This window comes from Hippichthys cyanospilos, chromosome 15 (assembly GCF_059441005.1).
Source record: "Hippichthys cyanospilos isolate Australia breed blue-spotted pipefish chromosome 15, RoL_Hcya_1.0, whole genome shotgun sequence".
NCBI lineage: Eukaryota > Metazoa > Chordata > Actinopteri > Syngnathiformes > Syngnathidae > Hippichthys > Hippichthys cyanospilos.
Window position 1 is genome coordinate 6,988,604 of NC_142383.1, and position 18,736 is coordinate 7,007,339.

The 18,736-nt window shown below is 38.4% G+C and overlaps 2 protein-coding genes across 3 annotated transcripts; one reads left to right on the top strand and one right to left on the bottom strand.

Moving 5' to 3' along the window:
* Positions 1-1,353: 1,353 nt before the first annotated feature.
* On the bottom strand, positions 1,354-5,634 carry ndufa8 (NADH:ubiquinone oxidoreductase subunit A8). The gene is made up of 4 exons (XM_088435148.1): positions 5,455-5,634; positions 4,636-4,799; positions 3,326-3,491; positions 1,354-1,711 (listed from the first exon to the last, which is right to left on the bottom strand). Exons 1-4 carry the CDS (start codon positions 5,497-5,499, stop codon positions 1,574-1,576), a joined length of 513 nt encoding a protein of 170 aa, XP_088291274.1. The 5' UTR covers positions 5,500-5,634; the 3' UTR covers positions 1,354-1,573.
* morn5 (MORN repeat containing 5) lies at positions 5,611-18,334 on the top strand. Of its 2 annotated transcripts, none has more exons than XM_088435146.1 (6): positions 5,611-5,689; positions 5,991-6,093; positions 6,722-6,869; positions 10,475-10,586; positions 10,657-10,788; positions 18,123-18,334. In XM_088435146.1, exons 2-6 carry the CDS (start codon positions 6,047-6,049, stop codon positions 18,224-18,226), a joined length of 543 nt encoding a protein of 180 aa, XP_088291272.1. In that variant the 5' UTR covers positions 5,611-5,689; positions 5,991-6,046; the 3' UTR covers positions 18,227-18,334. The 2 variants fall into 2 exon arrangements, with proteins under 2 accessions (XP_088291272.1, XP_088291273.1); XM_088435147.1 differs by lacking the exon at positions 5,611-5,689 and adding an exon at positions 5,772-5,898.
* The last annotated feature ends 402 nt before the right edge of the window (positions 18,335-18,736 follow it).

Genomic DNA, 18,736 nt, shown 5'->3' on the forward strand with positions numbered 1-18,736 from the left:
CCCCCATCCTTTTTCTCCCGCTTCGTTCAGGTCAAAGGAGGTTCTGTCAGACATTTCCCGTGCACGTCATTGATCCAGACCACACCTTGAGAGGGGGATTTCTTCAGTCACGTGCATTAAGTCAAGTGTCATTAAGTGGAAATAGGCATAAGGAATGTGATGAGTTGCATCTTGAAGGAAATCATCAATAATGTAGAACATTTGATCATCATTCTAATTCTTTTCAAAGCATAATCCAACAACAAAATTGAAGTAAACAAGAAATCATAAACATACTGTAGTTCCTCCAGTTCAAAGCTGAACAAGATATAACCTTGTGTGTGTGTGTCTGTGTGTGTGTGTTTTTTTTTTTATTGTTATTAAGGTCCTGTTTGTTCTGCATATCATTCCAAATCCACAAAAATTAGGTATACTCACATTGTGCAAAATCTCATGTCACTAGGCTAGATCTAACATCTAGTGGTAATTGGTGATATTACAACCTAAAAATACAGTAAATCCCGGTAGATTAACATTGACACTTGCATTGGTGGACGATTTGTAGATTTTCTTTCAGGATTTTTAGTAAATTGTGAACTGAATTTTCATTATTTTTGGGGCGACTGCAGGGAGGTAATAACTGTCATAACATCTGTTTCCAAAAGAGGTTAACCAGAGTTCCAAAAGGAATAGCACTGCACTTTATATGGACATTTAGGGTTTGTATTCTATTAAGGTATGATTCCAAAAACCTTCAGCTCAATATTTACCAAGCAACAAGTGTTTATTATGATCTTCTGATGAAGTCAGAAGGACTATCACTGCATGACTGCAGAGCCTTGAACAGTCTGTTTTAAAGAGACATCTCCAAGTAAACACCTGTGAGCCTCGTGTGTTGAGCTGCCAATTGGAGCACAGCTATTGTTCCCTGTAGAAATCAAGAACACGGCAGAGGTTAAAGACTTAACCCAACTAATGACTACTAGCTTACAAAAGACCTCCCTTACAACTGCAACTTGGAAGGGGGGGGTTGTTTTGGCTCACATCTGTTCATTGGGTCAGCAAGGATTTCAATTGGATTCTCTTCCAGTCTCAGCTCAGCATATACTCATGCATGCGCGCGTGAGCTCATGACACAAACACTCTTTTGGCGCATCTCATAAGTGCTACTTTTTACACTACGTCTCATCCGGGTGTGTGAGCAGGATGCGAGCTGGGAGGAAAAGAAGGAAGCAGAAGCTGCTTTCTGTGGCTGCAGGTAGTCACCTTTAATCTTGACCTTCAACCCGGCCCTCAATCAGGCTGACAGCGCATGCTCGGACAAAGCGCAGATGTTCATAAACAGTGCAGAAGTCTTTATGAGACAAAAAGACATAAAAATCCACTAAATTTATTTCTTTATTATGTGACAACAATGTTCACTCAGGACATTTACAGAAGTGGACAGGAAAGCTGTATGAATCATGCAGCCTTCCTTTCATCAAAATAGACAGTACAGCTCTGTGCAAAAGCAACTTTTAGGATCAAACAAGGACAAAGTGCTGGTATCAGCACACTTTGCGGTCCTGGCTGCTACTGGACAGAGCCTGTGACCTCACCATGGCCAAAAGAACAACCTGCTACCAAATTTGGAAGGCTCTAATTTACCCTCGATAATTGGGTTGGGCTCGGGGCGCGGGCGGGAGTGGTAGGGGTTCTCGGGTACCGGCCTCGAAGTTGAAACCTTGGTCACCTAAAAAATAAAGCAGGCAAAACATCAGCTTATTTTCAATTAAATGTTCTTCTTGCCTCGGATACCTGCTTATTACTGACAAAAAAATGTCAAACAACAATTAATGATGCTCGGCGTGACAAGAAAACACTATGGAGATGCAGTGCAAAAACGTACTTTGTCAATTTCAAAATAAACCTGTTTACGAAACTAATTATGGACATGAATGCTTTTATTTTGAACTTGTTCTCGATGGCATGTCGCAACAAAATGCTTAATTAGTCTTTCAACTGCTACTGTTGCTCCAGACTCTTGATATAAACAAGACAATGTCGTTCTAAAATCACATTCCGTCATCACTTCAGGGTGCTAACAAACAGCTTCATTGCGCTGACGATGACGTAAGGCATCAGTTGCCAATGTTTACCAGTGGCTTGGTAATTATAGATACATCTAAAATAAATTAACCTCTAGAAAGCACCACTACAGCGCTCCATGTATAGGCTGGCGTGACAAATAACTCTGCACACTTTAATGCCGACAGCCTGACATAATTGCCATTTCTAGTGATCACATTTTGACAAACTGTGCTGACTGAAATGTTTTGTTTCTGCTGGCAGATTCATCTCAGACCAAAAATTATGGGAAGAGAATTGTCAAAATTCTAATGTTCGAATAAAAAGAAAAATTGAGCATATATGTATGAAATTTAGGCATTCATAAGGAAGTGGACATGTGTTATTTGATCCTCTGTATTTTTACAATAGTTCTTTTTCACCATTTTTTTGGGGGGACATTTTTATCCGAGGGCCATCCAGAGGATATCCAAATTGCAAAAATACTCGAAAGCTGCAGTTCTATACACTTAGAAATATGCAGTAAATGAACATTTCTGGCGTTTATACCTCGAAATGCAGTACTTTTCAGGGGACCCCCAAAATGGCATGTCTTATCAACCATTAATATTGCACCGTCAAAGAGCACAAGCCAAGCAAGTTAGATTGTTCAATAATTTGTAAAAATTGGACAGACATACGTGGATAACAATATAAATTTGTTAAAAAAGACATGTACCCAATTGCAACATAGTTTTGAGAAAATAATTGAACTAAAAAATATGCTGTCAAACAAGAGAGAAGTGGTTGAAAACATGGAATAAAAAAGAAATTCAACTGTTAATGTGTTTAAATAAACCTAATGCATTTTTTTTTAAACCATCAATAATTGATTCAAAGAAGGACTTGACGGGTAGAAGTTAAAGGAGGCCATTGTTGCGATTAGGTGGCACACTGTAAAACTATGAAGTGCCACATTATTCAAAATAGATGCTTAAGAAGGAGTGAGGACAAATGAAATAGAGTTAATTCTCACAAAGGCAACATAACATTTATTTATTTTATTCTCTATGTCAAGTAGCTGAACTACAAAGCGAGTCTGGAGAATCACAGAAATAACACACCTCAGATCTGTAAGAGTTAAGAACAATAGCTTTGACTGAAAGGCGAAAGTTGGAAGTGCTGAGAGGAAAAAAAGGCATGATTTGTAAAATGTACAGTTAGGAAGATGCAATCAGAAGCTCCTCCAATCAACATGAACGGCAGCCATCAAACGAGCGCGCTCGCTAAAGAGGCTCACCTTCGACAGGTCTCCCAGCTCGGGTCGCTCCCAGCCTAGCTTGTCCAGGACGCAGTTGTCGAAAGCTTGCTGTTGCTGGCGGCAACGGCGCAACTCGGCCAAATTGGAGTAGTCCAGACAGGTCCAGTACTCGGTGAACGACTCAGCGCAGTTGCCCTTGATTTGCCTGACGGGCACAATTGCACAACATTGGAAACGCTCACTGACAAAACAAACAGGAAATAAATGACTATTTCTGTTTTGAATTGATTGCCCATTGACAAATCTGACCATGAAGGTTTTTTTAGAAACATTATAGCCATTTGCTCAGTGAAACCAAAACATTGAAGGGATTTACAGTAGTCTTGGTGGCTTTCTAATAAAAATGTGTAAACAACAATATAGTAGAATTCAGAATCAAAGACCATTTTTTTAAATCATTACAATTTAGGCATTACCAGAGGACAATATCATTTTTGAAGCTGAAAGCTAAATTTTGGCTGCTGATAAGTACAACAGGCTACCAGTGTAAGATATACTTCTGAAATAGCAAATTTACTCTAAATATTATTCAGGCTTGTGGGAGAAAAAAGAACAAAGTTGGTAAACCCTACCGCAAAATTGGTTGACAGAAAAACAAATATTTATTTCCTTATTAATAAATACTGGACCAAAACATAATAATAATAATTATGTGTGTGTGTGTAAGTATGTATGTGCATGTATATGTATATATATATATATATATATATATATATATATATATATATATATATATATATATATATATATTATTCTCTATACATTCATTGTGGTACTTTTGTAAACGCGAACATTAAGTGTGCCTGCTGCGTAACGCGCATGCGAGACAGTTTTGAGCCATCTGGTATTCACACATTGGTCACATACAGGCCGCTTTCATTTGGATTTTTGAACGACCTCACCCAAAAGATATTTTTTCATTTTGCAAATAAAATCGTAATTGAGCATTAAGCTCTGCAGTATGAACCTAGTCTAATACAAACTGATAAAATGCATAAAATGCAAGCTTATACATTCCTGATTTGAATAATACAAAAAAATAGGTTGTTAGTGAAAGATGGACCATTATGGGTAAACACCAGGGGTGCCAATAAATATGGAGGCCACAGTTTAATACAGACATATACAAGTTGCAAGTGGTTATTTTTATTTGCGTATGTTAAAATACACAAAGAACCATTCATAATCCAAAATACATCGCCAACCAGCTCTTTCCTCTTCAAGGCAGCCAGTTTTTAGTGTACATTCATTTGATTTTTTATTTTTTTTTTAGATGTTACATGTTGTACCTGAAGAAGTTGAGTGCACATTCGTTGACTTTCCTCCCTTCTTGGAGACACTTGCGAGGGTCTTTTTCCTCCCAGCGGCAAAGCATGAACTCTTTGTTGGGTTTGTCACACTGGGAGCCATAGTGGTGAGCAGCGGCTTTTAGAACCGCAGATGACACATTGATCTGGTAGTGTGTACAAAATAAGTCAATCAACTAACACATTCGCTATCGATCCATACGGACAAGCAACTATCATTAATCATATTGAATTATTCAATTGACATTATATCGCTTAGCATTAAAACCTAGGATTATAAACTGATGCTAACGAGTGGGTCGACACACCACACTGCTGCTAAGCGCACAGGTCACAATCACAATAAATCCATGGAGCTAAATTATGCATGTCAAACAAGTGTCGATCAAAACTAAACATTTTGGTAAACGAGGGCGAAGCAGCTTAGACCTGACACTCAAGGACATGTTCAACGAGTCCTATAACATCGCTATGCGTGACACATAACAAAGAACACAGCAGAGATAATAAATGAGCAGATATTGCCAATCGTTAAAAGATACAGGCGCTTTAAACCAACCTCATACTGGTATTATGGCGTTTACAGCACAACCAAGGTAGGTCACACGCCGATCACATTGGGATAAAGACATTTAAGATATCGCATTACAATTCTGTGCAAGCGTCCTACGTCTGGTGAAAACTAAGTTGTGTTTCTCCTGCAGTAGATTGCAGCAAGCTTCTGTTAGCGACCTGTGTTAGCCGTAATGCTAACAAGTTCGCTTCTTAGAGCGTGAATAATGTCTTCACACTGCTGCTCACCTCGTCAACTTTCAGCTCTTGCAAAGTAGGAATTTCCAGCGGCATGGTTGCATGCGTGTGTAACAAAGCACACGCTGAAAACCCCACGACGCGGACGCAACTTTGAAGGTCTCGCCGTCAGGACGGGCGACGACGCCAAGAAGGTCAGTTCTCCCTCCTGTCTGTCCAACTAGCAGGCGCGTGTGAATGACGTTGTAGATGAGCGACAGGTCAAAAAAACACGCATGCGTACGAGGTATGCGAATGGATAATTGTCTATATTTATAATACTATATTATATTGTATATATTATTATAAGTCATATAGTTTGTATAGGTCTGGCTGGATTACTTGAAACATTTCAGTGGTATAAAGTATCACTTGTCACGTTCATTACAATACTTAATTTGACCATGGATACCATGTTGCCATGGTAACTGTACACAGCAATATGTGTGTTATACTGTAAGCAGTGTAGAACATTTCATGCACTACTACATTTATCCCATTGTGGCTGTTTTGGAAGAAACCATCGGTCTCTGTCTTTTGTGTCATAGTAAGCGGAGCGTAAAATAAGGAGCCTGGTCTTTGAAAGAAAAGTTAAAGAAAAACAATGGAGCTCACCGGAAGCAGTTATGAAGGGCCTACTCTAAATAGTAGGTAAGTACAAGCTATTTCAGTTTTGTCCGTTTTGTCAGAACTGACTAATGGGTTAATGCTGAAATTGTGATAATAGGAAAAATGCAGATCTATTTCTTTTCCAGTTTTTTTTATTTAATTTCTGTTATTTATTTATTTATTTGTTTGTTTGTTTGTTTGTTTGTTTGTTTGTTTTCATTATCCTTTTCTATGCCTAAAAGTGATGTATGCATTGTCGTTCTAGTACATACAGACACAGAGGACCCGCTACGCAGGGGATAGAGACAGAACTGACAAAGAATATGGGACTTCAGCAAATAAATGCTATGGAAAAAATAATCACAAGGGAGGAGCCAAATAACGGGGAAATATGTTAAAAAAAAATGAATACGTGAGGGTCAATGGGAATAACACGTTAAACATTACCCCCTCAAAATTCTGCAAAAAACGTGTGTAATGAATGCATTGTAAGCCTGCATTGCTTTGATATGCATGACTGATTAACCTGCTTTTTATAGTGTACTGCACTCCAAACTACAGCATAGCATGTTAATAATAGTTTTCTGTATCCTCGCTTTCAAATGTGTACATATTTACAGTATGTAGCGCATAACAATGTTGACATCATGGTGGTCTATTGTGTTGTCAGAATGGAAGGTGAAGGAGAATACACCTTCCCATCTCAGACCAAGTACGTAGGGGAGATGAAAGATGGGATGTTCCATGGCGCAGGGGTGCTCCACTTTCCAAATGGAAGTAAATACGAGGCCACCTGGGACAACGGCAAAGCTACGCAGGTGTGTGTCTTTTGTGTCTGTATGCACACATCCACTCTGTTTCACATGGGCTATACTTAAAATTACATCTGCTACATGTTATAGTAATCACTCATTCTTGTAGCGGCTATTAGGTTTCTCTGTGTCATACTTGACAAAGGTGTATTCTGTCCTGCTCACGTGCATTTACAGCAGCAATCATTGCAATTATTATCATCAATTCAGACTTGGGTCACTTCAAATGATAGTCACTGTGAACCGTGACTAAACTCAGCCAAGACTTCCTTGCACCTGCATTGATGCAACCACACTAAGCCCAAAAGGAAACAGTGAACCGAGGCTAAGCAATGTAGCTTTAGTGTTATCAAGAACATTAAATATGGAAAATTATACCCCTACTTTAGAAAGAAAACTATGTAATGTTATTAATCACACAAATAACTTACAAACCTTGAAATTTAAGCCCCTCAACAGTATTTTGTATTTTCTTACGTTACAAACCAAACCAGTAACCAAATCCTATTTTATTTAATTGTGCATTTTCTGCATTTAAATGATCATATTGGTAAACGAAAGGATGGAATATATAACGTTTTTGTTTGATCTTATTGTTTGATCACTTAAAGTAATAATCAGAAGAATCATTTTTCATAGTATTCATTCGTTACAGCCCTAAATACATTTCTCATATCTCATACATAAATGTCTCGTATATAGAGTCCCATGAAAAAAAAAAAAAGAAAACACTTATTGCGCTGCAGATATCATAGGGGTCAATGGCCAATTAAAAAGGGGCTCACCAAAGTGGTTCAATTTGGAGGTCAACCAAAAGGTATTTCCTCCACAAGTTGTTCCTCAAAAGTCAAACAAAATCAAAGCACTCAAAACCATCATCATATAAGACACAATCTCACAAGATTTCAGCTCTGTGGTTTCAGGTGGGTAAGTATTTTGTCAAGAACCATGTTAAATCAAAAACCAAGGGACGAGCCACATCATTTTTGTATGGATAGAAAAAATATTTACTTTCAATCATAAAATAAAATTCAAGCGTATCTGTATTTTATGATTGTTTTACATTACTACAACATAAAAATATAATGATATAAATGAATATCAATTAAATAAAAGTTTGTCATTTTAATTTCATTTTAATTAACCAGTTACTAAATGAAGGCTGAATCAATGCAACACAAATTACAATACTTGTGATAATATAAATGTTTGGTGGGCCCAACTAATGAATGCAGCGGTCTCTATGTGGACCGCAGGCCATAATTTGCCCAAATTTTGTCTTGTACATGAGGCAAAGTAAACATTTTTCTTGATGTATTTATTTGTATGGTATGGCTTCTCATTTCTGTAGATCCATTGTCATTAGGCAAAGTTCAATTCAATTCATTTAGTGTGTTTATTGGTTTGGTTTCATATTTGACTCTGTACTGTACTGTACTGTACTCTATACTGAAGGACAACTCTGATTGGAAGCGCCATCTGTTGGATCTGATTGTGGCACTGCCCCTAAAATAGAGTCACCACTTTTTTGACAAAAAACAAATGATCTGGGAAAGTCATCCAACTTTGCTCATGTCTTGCATTTAAATTTTCTAACCTCCCAACAAAAGAAAATCAAATTAAATGAGATAACTATTATACTCTTAATGGACAGATTTATCTTGGATTTGGTACAAATGGATGCCATCAATTTAAACCGTCCCATTTGCTCTGTTTCCAATATAAAAACAGATGTAATGCCATTTTTGTGATTGTGATTGCTTTGTTTATTTAGTAAAGTGGCTGTTTTTAATAAACAACATTCCCAACAGTGTCTATTTTTTTCTCTGATGAGCTGTTGTCTCTTTTCACATAAAAACAAACATATGTACAGACACATAACATCAATTGTTTGCCAAAAGTTAAATCCCATTGTCTCCCAATAGTCGATCCATGCAGCTCGGAATTTCCATCTTTGCCTGGCACCAAAAAAAAAAAAAAAGGGAAAAATTCACATTCTTTTGTGCTGTTTAAAGCACTTAAGAGTGACATTTGAAAAACCATGGCTTACAATTGTTTCTGAGCTTAGCACAATAACCCTCAGGGTCTCACTCGCAAGTTTTGGTTGAGACTAACAAATAAGCCCAGTGAGTACATTAAACAGCGTGATTTTTTTTCAGAGATGATGATGTTTTTCCACGTCAAAATCAGACCTGAAAGAAATGTTCACCCATATAAAGTTTCATCATACAAATGAGCACTGTCTTCCACCATAATTCCTTCAAGAAGTCAAGTCAGAAAATTTCTTGGCAGTAATATGTTGTATACGCCCCCCTAGTCTAAACTGGAAATTTTCATCAATATCTCATGTCTATTGTTGTGTCCATTTTGTCTCAGGAAGACAGCAAAGTTAATTACATCCCACCCAACGCATGAGACATTAAAAGTGCCAGGATTTTCTTTACTGAGCATACTAGGACATAGAAGGGTGGCTCAAAAGATATATTAAAAAAGTATCTACTAAAGTGGAATCAAATGAATAGGCTAGGGCTCAGGAGGTATAAATCAAAAATCCATTTGGCAGTGAATTGAATAATTAGATGTCTAAAATAATCAATATACAAATGAAGCAAGATTCTCATATACAACTATTATTTAGCATGAGTTGTTAACCCTGTGATGCATTCAAATGCAGTGGGACATTTCCAACTTAGAAATTGTGTCCGTCTAAACATTAATTTAATGTAGTTAACAACGATGTGAATATCTCAGCAATGTGGGCTTTTTACCAAAAAGGTATAAAAGCTGACATAAATCCAGAAAAATGATGGAGTGAAATTATGCTTATATTCTACCTAATTACAATAAATGGTCCATCAAGTCACATATGTTTAGATTCCCTAATCAAATTACAAGGCTTCCATCTTCCATTATAAAGGTTGGTATGTCAGTGAATCAAAAAAAGAATAGTGAAGTAGTTGTAGTCCACACATGGTTTTTGTGGGAAAAGAAACTTTACTTACACGTCGAAATACAATAAATGTAAAAAAAAAATAAAAAATGACTGTCTAATGGTACCAATTGTCATTTTGTCCCGCAAAGCAGACTGGATTAGCACATGCTGATCTTTTTACATCATTGAAAGTAAAAATCCTACCATAGTTCGGCTTATAAGACAAGTGTTTTCACTTTAACAGGTAAATTAACAAGCTCATTTGACTGTAAATTGATTAGAAGCCCCTGTGGCTAAACTCAAACAGTGGCAGGGTTTTTTCTTTCTGGACCTGAATTTCCCATTTCTGCAACACGGTTCCGCAGGGCAAAGGCAACAACCAGTCACAGCTCACGTGCCTTTTGAGCGCAATCGTGTGACAACCGCAAGCTTGGCACACTGTTATGTCATTTTAAATGGATAGCAAGAAATAAAATGTCTGCCTTTTGAGATGGTTAAGGTTCTGGGATTGAATGTCTGGACTCTTAAAAAAACATGAAAATACGTCCCCGGCATTGAATGAGTTAATAAGGGTTCAATAAGTCCACATACAAAATTATTTAAAAATCTGTGGACTATGGAGGTGCATAAGACATTTTAATAAAGGAAATGTTTGTCTTGACTTCCCTTGAAAATAAAGGGATCATTCACTTTTGCTGACGGACTGCCGTACCAAGACAGCAACTGGGATTACTGCGACGGCTATGACAGACGCTTCTACACTGAGAGATGCAATGGCCTTCGACCAGCAGGTTCACATCATTTGATCATCTTAAGACTCAAGTTTAAGATTGAGTGATGTCATGTATATTTTTCTTAAAGGTGAATCCCAGCTAACCAACCTTCATCCTCCACGTGTCATTCCTGAAGGCTGTTATGATTGTGGAGATGGTTTCTATGACCCTGCGACAAGAATTATCACTTCCTATGATGGTGCTTTCCTCAGAGAAGCTGGTGAGATAAAAATGACACTTGGGTCATACTTCAGAAAGGAACTTTAAAATTTTAAAACTATGTCAATGACTTAGGATTTTTTTCACAATGTAATGAGCAACCACAAATGAAATTATTCCAACTTCAGTATTATAACCAAAGAATTAACCCTCTTTAACATTGCATTAATGGTGTTGAATGCAAACAATGCCACAATCATTCATTAATATGCTTAAGGTTCTCGCTGTTGTACAAAAGTTTTTTTAGCCAACACTCGCTATACACATAATTTCGTAAGACGACGATGTCCTAGAAACAAAATTTCACCATGGTTCAATCAATAAACACTTTACCGAAGAGCTTAAATGTCGGCTGGCATGTAAAAGTTTCTCAGCCTGTGGAAAGAAAGCAGTTTGAGTAGAAAGGTCAAATTTATCCAATAGTGAGTCTTGTGTTACTAATTTTCACAAATACTAAAGATGTTAAAGTCATAATTTTCATTTGAAAACTTATGGCTTTAAGTCCAGAATGTATTTTCTTTGACCCTTTGCTATTGTCTCATTTGTAGCTAAAGCAGCATAAGCAAACGAACCTTCCCGAAATAACTGAAATCAAATGTTTGTGATTATTAGTGATAAGTCTGTCACACCACCGTGGAAGAAATTTGGATCACTATACTTTGCAAAATTTTTTCCACTGCCATATTGGAGGGTTTTCAAGTATGATTTTTTCATTTAAAGTAACACCACACAATCTCAGTTGGATTTAAATCCGGCCTTTGACTAGGCCTCTCCAAAACCTTAATTTTGTTCTTTTTAAGCCATTCTGAAATGGATTGTCTTGCTGCATGATCCAAGAGCATTTGAGTTTGAGGGCACAAACTGTTGGTCGGACATTCCCCTTCACGGTCTTCTGGTAAAGAGCAAAATTAATGTTTTCTGTCGATCACAGCAAATCGGCCACCACCATGCTATACTGTTGGCATCATGTTCTTTTTAAAAAATGCTGTGTCACTTTTATACAAGATATAACAGGTTGCCCAACCGTTACATCTGTCTACTGTTACCTTTTATTTTGAGTTGCAAATTTTGCATGAGTCCGACCACTTTTTTCTCTGATGTCATGGAATAACACCTATCGCGCGGAAATCCAATTCCAAAGCAGCAGTTTGTTGTAGACATAATATATCCTTCAAAGGAGTGGGATTATAAATTTGGACTCACAAAAGTACACTGTAACGCTTACGTTTTTGTCTAAAAGCAATCTGGTCACTGCCTATGCACAGGCTGCTTTTCTAAAAATTTCACTTTTTGTGCAATTGCAATCAAGCATATCGCACTTCTACAGTAGGCATGGGCCTATTGAAGCTTTGAAGGTTTGCCATGGCTTTTAGGTGTTGATAACAGCTTATACTGTCTATCACCGGTAATAGCTCCTCTTCTCTTTATGAGAGAATGTCAAATCAGGGAAAAATATAAGTAACTCCTTCCAGACTCAAGTAAAGGAGTTGGCAATTTGTAGTGAATTGCCTTTGATTAAATTATTGCTTCTTGGACCAATCATGGCTTAGCTTGTAAGTATTACATGACCAAAGCGAGAAAACAAGTAAACCGTGACCATTAGTTATCTAAGCAACTGTTGTCATTTTCAGTGGATGACAAGTGGCGAAACGGCAGGGCTGAGCAAATGGAACTTGAATGAGAATGCCGTGTTTAGACTAGTGGGGGCTCATCAAACAAAGTCGAGAACTTTTTTTTTTTACCTGACTTCCCATTTCATTGGATAAAGTATAGCAGGTATAGTAGCAGGGATAAGATCATTCCATTATTTTTGGTTTCCTGACTGCCAATTCCAAAACATACTTAATACTTTAGCTCCACTGTCCCGTCCAATCCAATTTTTCCGCAACCTTTATCCTGTGCGCCGTTGTACTTGCTGAAGTCTCTGCAAGTGTATTATGCATAACCTCTTGTCCTGTTATACACAGTGTGTTTTTTTTTGTTTTTTTTTAGAAAAATGCTCATGTATCCTGTAAGGATTTATTTTCCAACCTGAGGAAGTGTAGGGGCATTTGTCAGAGCACGTGTAAACTTGGGATTTATTGCCTCAGGGCTTCCCGTCAGGATGCAATGATGATGTGACACGGCGAAGAAAACCCCCTAATCTGGTACGGGGAACATCTCAATGCATCAAGGAAAGAGGAAGGAGTGTGTTCATGTTGCTGCTCACTGGTGGATGTAGGACAAGGTGCAACTCACCTACTGTACATTTACCCCGCAGAACTGAAGGAATTTGATGATAGTTCTGGCTAATTTTGACACCATTTGCAAGCCTCCTTAGCTACCGTTGCTAAGATGGGCAAACGTTCCTGCCTGGCAAAGTGCCAAAATGCAGAACAATAGGATCTTCAGCCAATATTCCCCAAGAGGTTGTAGGCTATTTTTGGAGATGACTCTCAAAGGAGACCACACATACTGTACCACATATATTCTAAGGTGTCAGAAAGTCACATGTGCAAGTCATAAGTAAGTCGCGAAAGTCTTAACCTTCAAGATCTAAGCAAGTCTCGAGGGACTCTGGCAAAAATCAAATGTCAAGTCAAGCTATTATTTGGGCTGTTAACAAGTCATAAGTCAATTTATCCAATCTTAGCTGTAATAGCTGGTTTATAATTACATTGTACATCAGCCGTGGTCTCAAACATGTTTCCATACCTTTTACTTCGAGTTGCAAACTTTGCATGTTGCCGATTTTTTTTTTTTTTTTTGCTTGAAGTCATGAAAGACAATCCTTTGATTCAAATATAATCATGTTCAGAACTCCCGCCATGATAATTGCTTATCAGAATAGCCTCCTCTACCCCCAGTTGTAGCACACCGAAATATTTTTCTTCACACAAAAAACAACTGGCAACATAATGCAGCTCTCTGACTGTAAACGAAACGACTTGTCAGAAAAACTGTGACCTTTTATCAGAATTTTAAGCTGCAATTTACTGCACTATACTCATTTTTACAGAACCACAAAATCATGGTATGTTTGATGAAGCAACAGGTAAATATTTTGTAGCACTCTCCAGAAATAAAAAAAAGTCTGATTAAAATCTGTAACTGAGCTAGTTAAAATTAATTTGATTTAAATCTCATCCCCCCCAAAAAAAAATCTGAGAAAAACCCTTCAACATTTTTTTTTTTATTTACCAGTAGATACATTGAGTTATTGTGGTTGATCAAACCATTTACAGACTTTAACAGATGCACTTGTAAACGTTTATTTTATGCTACATTTGAGACTAGAGCTAGGTTTAACATTTAGTTTTGACCATTCGGAGGTATGGAGCTGTTTTTTTTTCATTTGCCAAATAATTAGAAAATATTAACATTAAAATAAGCCATTGTCCATCCTGTCTGCCAAAGACAATGTAGGCTGTCCTCGTGTTCAGTTTGGCACAATGCTTTACGATGATGGTTCACTACATTAGCATCTTTGTTGCTATTGTTAGCTTGGCTGCAGCTGCACCTGTGCGCTTTTCATTTACGTAACAATATGTTGATTCATGTTCCAATCAATTTGATCTGAATTTGATAAGAAAACAAACTGTTCCAGTCAACATTAAATCAGATTTGCCCGCAGAAATCGTTAATATTCTCTCATACCGTCCGAAGTACCTTCACATCAGCCCATGCATACAAGTACCCTCCTTGGAGAAGCATCTATAAACTAACTCAGAGTTACATTTCTGTCCTATAATCCTGGTTAGGAACTCCAGAGGGCCAACTGAAAGTCTCTTTGATTTTCTTGACGTAAGTATGTGTGACTGAAGTGCAAATTAGAGGTTTGGACCCTGGTTTATTCTTGCCAACATGTCAAAGTGCCTTTTAATAGACCCCTCAGACCCCAAAACTACTGTGCAAACATGGTTTCAGGAACCGGCGTGTGCCGTTGAGCCAATTCTAACTGCCCTCCAAGAACACACTGCGCTTATTAACTGATGAGTATCTGGCGACAAGCAGCAAATGTTTACATTGGTTATTGCCGTTTTGTCACTTGGCAGTAGTTTGAATTCAACTGATGATAAGTGCAGGCAACAACAAAATTTTAAAGTGAACGTTTCTTGTGCAGGTGTAGAACCTGATTATTTTTAATTAACAGTTAGTAAGATAGCAGGACTGTTGATGGTGTCAGAAGTCGTTAGTTAATACTGTTTACAGTACAAACGGGTGACCGTAGTCAATATGAACTACTGTGATCCGTGGTAACTATTTATGTTTTTTAGCCATGAAACTATGTCATTATGCGTCGGCTGAGGCTAATTTGTAAACAGACGTCTCCAGACTCTTTTGGCAACAAGTAACAACATAGCAGGCAGCTGCAGGGTGACCATATTGTTTGGCGCATTTTCCTGTTTCTGGGATAAGCACTTCCCTTTGAAAGGCCTCTACTGTGAAAAACATTCCAGTGCCAACAAAAACACCTCTGGTGACTTAACCACAGGCCCTCCCTTTGTCCTCGTCAGGCTGAGGTGTTCCACGGACAGATAACATCAACCTGGGCCTTGAGAAGGGGAATATTTGAAACGCTGGCTGGGTGCACTGTACATCTGTGAACATAAAACGCCATTTGGGCCAAATCCAAAGAGCTGTTGCGCATGGATGATCATTTCTAAGATGCGTATCAAACCAGACGTTGTTTTGTTGTGTGATTATCATCAAAGTGAATTGGGCACAGATGACTTACACATGTACTGTTTCGTTCCATGTGTTGACATTCACTTTTCACAATAAGATTTGAAGAGTTCAAACGTAAAAGCGGATGGCTCAATTTGTTGTAGACTGTGAATACGATGAGATTTCTTTATTTTTGGTTTCAGGATAAAGATAATACTTTTTATTTCGGAGTGCCAACATAAGATGGCCGCCAGGGGCTTCCCTTCTCCCTCCGTTGTCAGTCCATTTATACATATAAGTATGTGCCTATGACACGCGGGGTTTACTTTTAGATTTTTTACTTTTGGCTGAGATTTTATTGAGACCATTTTTTGTTGATATCGATCATGTGTCAAATTCAATACAGTGATAGACAGCAAATCATTGCCCAGCCCAATCAGCCTCTTTCCTCAATTCGTCTCGGTCAATTTGTTGATGTGCGATGTCCCAGTTTAAAAAACTAAACACATGCCAAATGATATCAAAAAACCCATTTCATTTCGACCTATTGTGGCAAAGTTTTTCTTGTAGGGTCCACTGTACTGTATATTACTGTAGTCTTTCAAGCACAATCAAAGCAGGAAATGCTAAAACAAACAGTGTCATGATAACTAGCAGGTATAACTCTGTTTTTGTCTAAATGGCCTTGCAAACCATTTTACAACAATTACCAGATAGCATGGACGAGCCGGAGCCCACCCCAACTGACACCGGGCAAAAGTTGGGGTACACCTTTGATTGGTCGCCAGCCAATCACAGGGCACATCACAGCCATTTACGCTCATATTCACTTCTACGAACAATTTAGAGTCTTCGGCGAACCTCACACGCACGTTCTTGCATTATGTGAGGCAAAATGTGAATATTTACCCGCCACCTGTGTCCTCAGTTTAAGCCAAACTAAATCGCCACCATCCAATCTGAAGAGGACGCTATTACCGACGACGTGAACAAGGGTCAATCTAATCATCATTAATGCAGGTTTTAGGGGTCTCCTCTTGACCCGGTGACAAGGTACATGTAGGCCACGATGATTACATTTTACTGGCACAAAGACGGCCGGAAAATGTTTGCAGCTGCTGATAAGTTCAATTGACCAAGCTCACCCCAAATCCCCCCCCAGTCTCCCTCCTGATCAGGTAGGAAGAAGATTGAGGGAGTTTTGTGCTTGAAGTGGCTGTTAGCGTTGACGCCCGTCGCTGCCAAATTACACACAATCAGTCGTAAACCGGGACCTGACACCCGCACCCCCCAGACGCCACAATGGAGCCCCTCCAAGCCCCACGTGTGCTCCAACCTTTTGGGGTGAGGCCTACGCACCGCTCAAGTGCATGCAGCTGCGCACGCTCCAGAGAAGGGCAACTTCCCCTGCAATTAGCTCCACATTTCTCTCGTAACAATTGACGAACTGCAGCATTATCTGCTCCTCTGGCAGTCCTTCTTTGGCAGAACACAAAAAAGGGGGAAAAAGAAGGGGCCGACCATTTTGCCGGGGCTTATTGTTTATGGGTGTCTGAAGTGGCTGTGAGAAGTTATTTTCTCCTAATTGTGAGGCTTATCTTGATTTGACAAAATTTACCAGCAACCTGAATGGCACTTCACTGCTCAAGCTGCCTTTTACACACAAAGTGACCTGCGTTTTTAATTCTGCGCCTCAGTCGCTATTAAACCCCCTTTCATGCTGTGTGTGATTACAATTCAGTTTACAGGCCGATAGATTTTTAAATGTCAGTCAAGCGGAACACATTTTCCAGAGGCTCGGCCGCGCTTAATTTGATGTACGGCCATCCTTTGCGGGGAATACATTCCAGACCCGCTATTGATACGCTGAAGTGTAAATGTCTTAATACACGTATTTTAAACATAGCAAGCATACAGTATACTAAAAGAGACACAAAGATTTGAAAGAAAATACACATTTGGAGTGTCTGTAAAAGATAGCCTGTGCCTTGTGTGAGTGTCTTGGTGTGAGCTGTGGCCACCACCTGCTCTGGCATGAAATGTTGTCCTCTTCTTTGAGTAAGGCTTTTCTTTCCCATGTGCTAGGCCATTACGGTACTGTCAAAACCCAATAACTCATTAAATCTCAAAGGCATTTCTACGTTTTTTAACCTATGTGTGTCGATGGTTCTACAGGTCCCTAGTGGTATAAGGGTTTGAAAGTCTGGACTTAAAAAAAGACATAAAAATATGTCTTTGGGATTGAATGAGTTAAAAAGGGCCGTTATAAACCGCAGACTTGCTTGGCACTTTGCCACTGGCATACAAAGATGCCAACCAGGAGTCCTACACCGGAGTGCCTTTGACGTCAATTAACAGTTAAACACGTTATTTTTTGGGCTGGGAATGGCTGGAGAAAAGGTTTGACCAGTTCTCGTTTAATTCTTCATCTGAAAAATAAAATAAATAAATAAACTAATTGGTCAGTCTTTTTTAATGTTTTACACTTTTAATGCATTAAAAGTGGTAATCATGTGAAAACAAACAAATTACCCAGAATTAAGGTTACCTGGAAAGTAATTATCAAACATCAAATCAAAGATTTATGTCAGTGATCTAAATTGATATGCAAAAACGTGCACAGAAATAAAAAAACTATTCTTTTATACCATATATGTATTTAATGACAAATCAAATCTTTTTTTTCAGATGACTCTGAACACGAATGGATAGTTGGAACATGTCGAGTGGCAGATGATCCAATTCATTTGTTCTCCCTAGAAGAAGCTCTTGGAGTTCCCAGTGTCGAATAAAAATGATTCCCCTCGTTGTCACATGATAAATATATCAGTAATAGAAAAGCAATGTTAATGTGTTTGGTCTAATTTTCTACAATAAATGACACTATCACTGGAAAACTGGTCAGGTGTAGGTGTTATTTTTACACTTGCCAAGCAATGCAACACATTGACTCTTTTATATCATTTCACTTCTCCACCATGAGTTTAGAAATCGTACTAATGCGACTATACATAAATGCAGGGGACTGTAGTGGAGCTACTTTTGTGCCAAGGGTGAATGGCTAACACTTTTCACACTCTGACCACCTCTCGGCCACACCTAAGGCAAGTTTTTGATACCTGTGATATTTTTTCTGCCATTGACATAGGAGAGGTGATTTAAGTCCGACTTGACAGACTGGACTTTTTGTGTCAGGCTTGGTGTCACTCCTATATTGCTTCTGTGCTTCATGGTGTTTCACAGGGTTCTATTTTGGAGCCATTGCCGTTTTCACTGTATTTACTGTGTCTCGATTCCATCCC